The 8,682-nt window shown below is 41.9% G+C and overlaps 1 protein-coding gene across 1 annotated transcript in view; it reads left to right on the top strand.

Annotated features, from left to right (window-relative positions):
• MINDY4 (MINDY lysine 48 deubiquitinase 4) overlaps nucleotides 1–8,682 on the top strand; it is a 57,723-nt gene that overhangs the window by 41,713 nt on the left and 7,328 nt on the right. The window contains exons 7-8 of the mRNA XM_006025922.2: nucleotides 4,948–5,128; nucleotides 7,370–7,442. Coding sequence (XP_006025984.2) covers nucleotides 4,948–5,128; nucleotides 7,370–7,442 — 254 coding nt within the window. The remainder of the gene's footprint in view (nucleotides 1–4,947; nucleotides 5,129–7,369; nucleotides 7,443–8,682) is intronic.

Below are 8,682 nucleotides of genomic sequence, written 5' to 3'. Positions count from 1 at the left end.
TCATTTTAACAGAAACATTTGTTGACCGAACAGACAATGTCCCTTATCCTATAAACCATACGGCATGAGTAATCACAGCCAGGCAAGTGACTCCCATTGAGTTCAGATGCATCAAGAGAATATTTTTAACTAACCATTACCAAGTTAGCAAGCTGCGCCCTTGTTCAAAGGGAAATAGACCTTCGCATCCATAGGGAGCACTACCGAGCTCAGTAGCACTCTCGAGTCGATCACTTAGCAAGCATATTCCAGTTGCACGCAAGCAAACAGAAATAAGGCAAGAAATGCCAGTAAGTACATCAAAATATAGATGCAATTTAAATTAAAAACAAAAAACAAAAATAGAGCAAGAAAAAGCATTGCAAAATGATGCTAAATCACTACAAAATTTATTGAATTAGAAAAGCAACCACATCAAGCATGACAATTCAGTCACTTTTTTTTTTTTATATATATTCCCTTCCGTTCTCTGCTGAATCCTAGGCATTATAAGGAACAATGAGACGATTCATTTGTTCCTCTTCAACTCGTGAGATTTGCCGAAGCACTAAGAGCAGAGGAATAATGCTGTTTCATCCTTATTTCCTTGGAAGTAAACTGAGCCAGAACGCCGTCATGTTGAATAAGAAGATAAAACACACGCAGGGAAATAGATGAAGATTTAGAAATGTCTCTGCCACAGTAAATATGGGATGGGAGAGTTAAATGTGCCATTATGCAAGTATGAAATTAAGTCAGACATGTAGAAAGACCACCCATCGAGTTGAAAATGAGCCTTTCTTTGCAGGTGCTCTCTTTTGAAAGGCTGACATTTTCCAAGGATGAAAATTGCCTCCGTGAAATTTATGAGCGCGCTTAGGGATTTGTGAGGGAGAGGAGAAGGGCTGGGGAGCCTTTACTAGCATTGTAAACAGGCAGCGTAAGTCGACATCTAGTTTGCTGCGTTCCTGCCCCCAGTCTTTTTTTCTGTGATAGATTAATGAGCATCTGTTAGGAACAATGACATATTTGAAAACGGATGCATTATGGCCTTCAGCGGGTTCAACGTGAGCTCCTACCCATTCTGTGCACTGAAATAAACAATGGAAAATGTTATGGGCCTGAACAAACATAACAATAGGTCCCAGTGCCAGATCTCGGCCTCTGCGATTTCAATGCATAAAGAGAGATTTCCTGAGAGCGAAGCCTCAGAAGAGCATACATGTCTTACTTGCTGGGGAGGGAAACTGAGGCAAGCTTGTTTGTCCAGCAAGAGGCACTAGGGAAGCAGCCATCTCTTTTTGCTTAATGCCGGAAGAATCAAAAAACCATGCTTTGGTTGAAGGTGACTATATCAAACAATAATGGTAAGAAGGGCCCAAAGCCTCAGTATTGGCCTGATGCTTCACCCATCAAAGTCTGCTGGGGTGTTCACGTTATTAAGTATGAGTGCATTTGGAAATCCCACCATTAGCGTATTGCAGGATTCGGCAATGTTTTCTGCTCCGGGGGGTTGAACGACCCAGCTCAGACCTGAGGTGGGTGGGCGGTAGGATCTAGCTGCCTGCAACACTTCTTCCTGCTGCCCAGCTGTACAAGAAAAGCCCAGCACCACTGAAGGCTGCCCACATCTGCAGGCTGAATCCATGGCTCTGCAGGCCATAGGCTGTTGACCCTTGGTGTACAGTATTGAACTCCTGATTATGTTATTGGATATTGGTTTCAAATCGGAAAGGAAGGGACCTTTTGTCTTGAGCCTGCCTTTTAAAAAAAAAAATGTCCTTGATTACAACTCCTGTAAACCACAGTGTTGTACGGTGCCATTGCAACTAGGTCCTCAATTAATTTAATTGACCAAACCCCTCCTAATTCACAGAATGTAACAATTCACCCTGAAGTGCTGACGCTCTTTGGGGCAACATCGGCTTTGAATTCCTGGTACAAGCATTTGTATTAAAAAATGGCATCTCTGTGAGTCCTAGATCTGCTGAACTTACTTACATGAGCGGCTCCATTGACTGTGATCGGCTGACTCGGGTGCGTAACAGCAGAACTGAACCACTGCTTTGAAATGGTCTTATATTGTTTAATCTCACTTTGGCACATGTTTGGTGACGTTTGGAATTTATTTTAGCAGACGTCCATGAGAAAAAAGGGAGATGAGTGACTGCTGGCATTTTTCTTTTATTTACATGAAGACAAAAACATGAATGTTTTTAAAGTTAAATTGTTTCATCAATTTCCCCTTAATTTGAAATCTTTTGTACTTCCCTTATTGTTACTCCTTTTATGATTTAGGCTTTTTTTTATCCTTTAGCTTTTAAGTTTGCAAGAATTTACCCTAAAAAAGCAAAGCACTTGTATAAGAGGATGTTTTAAATAGACACTAACAAAGTAATGAGTCAGAGCACAGTTACCTAATTAGCTAGAGAATTGTTATTTAACATCAGAAGGAACTTGAGAAGATATTTGATTTGGTACTTGTATAACATTTCATATATTAAATCTGTATCTTAATAACAAAAGTGCATAACCCTCATTGCTGAGATTGTTTAGATGATTATCAATCTATGGCCTATACAGTGTGTGCAGATCTGCAGCTCATCTCACGTTGGTGTTTATAGGCAATGTGCCTAGAGAATTGTGGGCTGTAGTGTATATGCAATGTGTACAACAATGATCGTGGTAAAGCGCGTGGATGACTCATTAACCATTAAAACCTTGTTGAAACATCTTCACTCAATCCTAGGAACCTAAGCATAAAGTGATTGCCATACCATTTTAGGCTCAAAGTCCCTCTAGTTGAGAATCCTATCTCTGACAATAGACAAAGTTTCCTGTTACATGGAAAGATTGTATTCTTCGGTTGGTCACTATTTTATGTGATGAAGGATGAAGATTTCAATTCCATAAATGTATAGGCATTTATAGAGACAGGTATATTCAGCATAATATAACTACAGAGTATCTGATGATGTTTTGTCAATTAAATTAGCTGAGGATCTAGTCCTAATCATAAAATCATAGAAAGTTAGCTTCGGAAGGGACCTCAGGAGGTCACATCTAGTCCAACCCCCTGCTCGAGGCAGGACCGTCCCCAACTATATCATCCCAGCCAAGGCTTTGTCTAGCTGGGTCTTAAAAACCTCCAAGGATGGAGAGTCCACCACCTCTCCGGGTAACCTGTTCCAGGGCTTTACTAGCCTCCAAGTGAGAAAATTCTTCTTAATATCTCATCTAAACTTCCCCTGCTGCAACTTATACCCATTGCTCCTCGTTCTGGCATCTGCCACCACTGAGGACAGTCCAGCTCCATCTTCTTTGCAGCTCCCCTGCAGGGAGATGAAGGCTGCTAGTAAATCCTCCCCTGTTTTCTCTTCTCCAGACTAAATAAGCCCAGTTCCTTCATAAGTCATGTCCCCACAGCCCCCAAACCGTTTTAGATGGCCTCCACTGGACTCTCTCCAATTTTGTCCACATCCTTTCTGTAGCAGGGGCCCAAAACTGAACACAGGGTATTCATGATTTTGATGGATTTCCGGTGTGCATTCATTCTGGTGCACAGTTGTTGTTTGGTCTCCTACGTGTTTTCCATCAGGGCATTTGGTGCATTGGATGAGACATAGTACATTTCTGGAGGTGCAGGTGTAGGATCCAGGAATGGTGATGGTCTGTTGTGGGGTGTGGCAATTGTGGCGGGGGTGGAGATATGTTGGCAGGTTTTGCATTTCTTGTCAGGGCATGGTTTGGATCCACATTGTGTGTTTTCGGCTGTAGGAAGTTTGCTTCTGTTGATGAGGTTAGTGAGGTTCAGTTCTTGTTTCAAGGCTAGGATGAGCGGTTCTGGGAAAATCAGGTTAGACAGACACTTGTCTTGGATGCTTTAGTCCATGATGACTCTGCCTTGAGCAGGGGGTTGGACTTCCTGAGGTTGCTTCCAGCCCTATTTTTCTTTGGTCTCTTTGCACATGGATTTGTAAAGTCAATATGGCAGATTTGCAGAGATAGAAGTGGCATAAAACCTATGATTAAATGGAAGCCGTTGGCTCAATGCTTATCTACCAAACACCACTAATAGACAGATTAAATTCCCAATTTAAAAAAAACGGTAAAAGTAGCACATAGGAAAAAGTAACAGGCTCCTGAAAATCATTCTAACATTGAGCAGTTCTTAAGTTAATATTTGTACAGCCCCTAGCACAAAAAATGGGTTTCTCGGTACTACCACAATAGAAATTATAACAGAGATAATAAAAGCCATTCTGTTTAAAATGAGAAGTTATATTTTAGTTTCCCTGAACAACTTCCGGAGACTATATAATAATGCATTTATTTTACTCTACCTTCGAGTAAAAAGAACAATCCAAAATTAAACACACCTTTTTATGTTTTATTCTGGCTGTTAAAAAAGATCCTGAATATGAGGATCTATTTAATAATGGACCTAAGTGAAATATATTAGATTGTAAATTCTCCATGGCAGGGATTTTGTTTTCCCCTGTGTCTGTTATTACACATGAGGCAAAAAATACAACAAAAGAATAAGAACATGATGCAAAACTCAATGTGATTTAGTTGCTATTGAATGGTAATTGGGTTCTCCTTGATGTTGAAGTCCTGAATAAACCAGTAAATCCCCCAAAAAACAATAGAAGGTTTTCTATTGGGTGCATGGGTAGCTTTTGGCAAATTACTTAATTGAATTGTGCCTCAGATTACCTGCCTGTAAAAATAGGGAACTATTTTTATTATTTTTTATATATACTATATATACTATAATATATTTTATTTATATACTATTTTTTATATTTTTATCTATTATTTAAATTTTTACCTCCTTCCATGGTATATTATGTGCCATCGTTAATGTTTAGAGACCATGATATGTAAGCACACCTAATATTATTACTCTGCACAATCATGCTGTTTCATTTTGTTCAGTTGTTCATGTTCTCTATCTTTAAATAGGTTGGCTGCTACTTGAAGACCCCTAAGTATCCGATTTGGTTGGTGTGCAGTGAAAGCCACTTCAGCGTGCTGTTTTGCTTGCAAAAGGACTTACTGGGTGACTGGAGAACAGAACGGCAGTTCGATCTATATTACTATGATGGCTTGGCCAATCAAGAAGAAGAAATACGGCTAACTGTTGGTATGTATCAGAGTTCATGAGAGCAGGAGGTGAGAAGACAATGCCTTTGATTAGTGTTCCTTAAATAGTTAAAATAAAGAATGGCTCATTTCAGAGTAATGTGGAGGCTCAGGGTTTTCAAAACCATAAACCATAGGAATTTAAGAACTGCAAGAGCTACCAAGTCCAGTCCCTTGTGTTCACAGGCAATTTAAACCCAAGGTTTGCTAAAAATTGTCCACTCTGGCCCCTCATACACCACAACCTTTAGGCACATTATGAAAACAAACCTAAAATGCCCTACATCACGCTACAGATAACAAGCAGGGAGCATGCATTATTCACATAGTGTGGTTTGACCTTAATCAACCGATTGTCAATGCCCAACACGTGAATCAACACAGACTCCTACGGCCATACATATTTTGCGGATGAATCTCCTATTCTCCTTCATTGCTGTATTTCTTCTGACGATACATAGCATAAAGCAAGTTCTGCAGACTCATATATATCCACCTCTCCATGGGATGTAGATAGAGAGGGCGCCGGACAGTCAGAGCAATCCTAGTGCTCCATTTGAATCGCTGCAGAGAACAGAATATCTGCCATAAATATAGCTCAAGTCCTTTCCTGAACTGCCCTTGGAGCAAACACGTCTAGAAATCTAGCAGTGGGTTGGATCATCGAGTCCAGCTGTCTGCTATCTTAGGCAATGGAGTCTTATTCATAAACTGGTCAAAGTCTACCTTCAACCTGGTTAGGGTTTCTCACCCCATGGCTCCAAATTTTTCTGGAACCCCACTACCCTTATGGGTAGGAATTTTTTTTTCCTCCCTCATTTCCAGGCCAAATTTATTCATGACAGTTTTTCTTGAGTTAACAGCATCCTGTCTTTAGGGAGCATTTCTCCCTCCCTCATATTTACACCCTGGGGTATTTATAGGCAGCAATCATGTGCCCTCACAGCCCTGGTTTTGCTAGGCTAAACAAACCAGGCTCTTTTTGTCCATTTTATTGAGATAACAGGATGGCCATCTGGTACCCCTAAACCCAGGCCTGTTGTGATAGACACCGAGACTGGAATCTGTGTGGACTTTCACTCAAAGGAGGAAAAATAGTTACTTACCTTGCAAGATGCAAGGATTTTTGTTGGTGACATTTTTTTATTGGACCAACTGTACAGTTGAGGGGGAACCTTAGGTCTCTGAGAAACAAAAAGACACACAGCTTGAGTTATATCTAGGAGATATCGCAGTTACAGGCTTTTGTTCCTTATCTCAAGCCATGTCTGCTATTTTTCCAGAGATCCAAGGAAGGGTAATTCATACTCTAAAGCCTGTCTGTATCCCTCCCAGCTGTCCAGTTGGTTCAATAAAGGAGATCACACAGAAAATCTCTGGCTTTTGCATTTTCCTGGACCATCATGGTTACAGGAACACCCGAACTCTACTTATCCTGCAGTAACTGTGGGCATTTGCACACATGCTTGCACCGCGGCACATATATTTGTATAAATGGCAAAATGCACGCCAATGCTGAGGAAACGGCGGCAGCACGCTTTTGAACTAAAATAAATCAGAGGTGCTTTAGTTCAAAAGCGCACCGCCACCTTTTTCTGCGTGCTGACTTGCATTTCGCCGCTTAGACAACTGCACGCGATGCAGCGCAGCGAGTGTCAGCTCTCATGCGAAGCGGATTCGATTAATCGATTCTGCTCCAATGTATCGCAGAATGAAAAGGTACATGTACACACAGGTTCCACGGCTTGGCGTCGGTCCCTGCTAGTTGGAGTTATATTCTCATATGGCTCGCACGTGGCAACAGATCTGAGTGCAAGGTGCAGTCCTGGTCCCAACAGATCTCGCTCTTCAAAAGAATCTGGTCTTGTGGTTGTGGGGCACGTGTGTACCAAGAGTGAACCGTGTAGCTTGGGGAACCCCAGTTACTGTAAGGGAAGGAGGCATGCTTTGTGTCTGTTGGCTTCTCCCACTTCCCTTCAAACTGCATTTCATTACAATACCAGACCCATTCTGATGGAAATCTGTACTGTGACAGTATTTGATCTGCCATGAGATGGGCTACTTGCATTGTAGGTGCTTTGGGGGACAGTAGGTGTCTTTCTGCCTCATGTTTCTATCAGACATGAAGCTGTGGGACCCCATAATGGGCTGTGGGCCCTATAATTAGGACCTTTAGGCGTTACCGTTATGCTGTTATTGATGATGCTGATGACAATGACTATGCCTAAAACTGTCTCTACAGATACAACTCAGAATTATAATGAAGATAAAGAAAATGATCTTATTCCTCCCCTTGAGCACTGTATTAGGACAAAGTAAGTACAATTTAGGGTTTTATAGCATAACACATTCAGTTCTCTATAGTTTCTGTCTCAAAATGAGGCTGGGACTTGTCAAAAAATTAATTTGTACCACTTAGTCATGCAGAGATACTAGTTAAGAAAAAGGAAGACTCTCACTCACTCAGGCTTGGATAACACCACATATGAACAATGAGGCTTCTGCTTTTGTATGTTATTGTCATTACCATATTAATGGACAGGATGCTCAGTGTAGTGCCTAAAGGACCTTGTGTAAACCAGTAAGAGGTGACCCTACTAAGGTCAATACCAGAACTGTCTTGTCTTGTACTTCAGTAGGTTCAGATTTGGATTTCCCCAAAGCTGGGTGTTACGACAGCACAAGATGCATGTGACAAAGAGAAACGTACATAAGAACATAAAATCCTTTGTTCAGTTATTTTAAGATATCTAGATTCAATGTGTAGGACAGTGGGAACAACTGTAACATGAGCTGGTATTGAAAAGAGCAGGAGAAAAGCAATCCTAGTGCATATAACATTGACACTAACAGAGAAAACAATATAATATTCAGTACAATGTCAGTGAGTGAGGGACACAGTATTTATATAGCATCTCATAAGTATATCTAACAGAGGTAGTTAGCTGAGTTAAGTCTGAAGTCAAGCAGAAGGTAGGGCACAGTGGAACCTTTGAGACTAACTCATTCAGGAAGGCATAATCTTTCATAGGTGACAAACTTTGCCAGATCGTATGGATGGCCTTCCAGAGAGCAAGGTACTAAATATAAAGGAATAATGGTACTAACTATAAAGAATTAAAGTCATTTAAATACAAAGATTTGGGGAAATGGGGCAGAAAGAATGGAGGGGGGCACTGCTGAGAGGGGCGAAGGTATGTTGAAAGTTAAAAAATGATAAAAAATGGTTAATCCACTGCCCGTTATGAATGACGGGTGGGGACGGAGACCTGCTTCTGGCCCCATGCCCTCCCCCCGCCGCTCCAGGTCCAGCTCTACTCCACCCTGTCCTGCCACCTCTTTGGGTCCTGCCCCGCTCCCCCTGTCCAGCTGCCACTCTGGGTCCTGCCCTGCTCCCTCCCCATCCCACCACTACTCTGGGTCATACGCCACTTCCCTGCTGCTCTGGGTCATGCCCCGTTACACCCCACTCCTTCCTGCTGCTTTGCACTCGTGGGGGTGTGGTGGGTGGCTGCATGGGGGTTGGCGCGTGGCTGCGGGGCATGGTGTGTGGAG

This window comes from Alligator sinensis, unplaced genomic scaffold (genome assembly GCF_000455745.1).
Source record: "Alligator sinensis unplaced genomic scaffold, ASM45574v1 scaffold531_1, whole genome shotgun sequence".
NCBI lineage: Eukaryota > Metazoa > Chordata > Crocodylia > Alligatoridae > Alligator > Alligator sinensis.
This window is presented reverse-complemented; position numbering and strand designations above follow the sequence as displayed.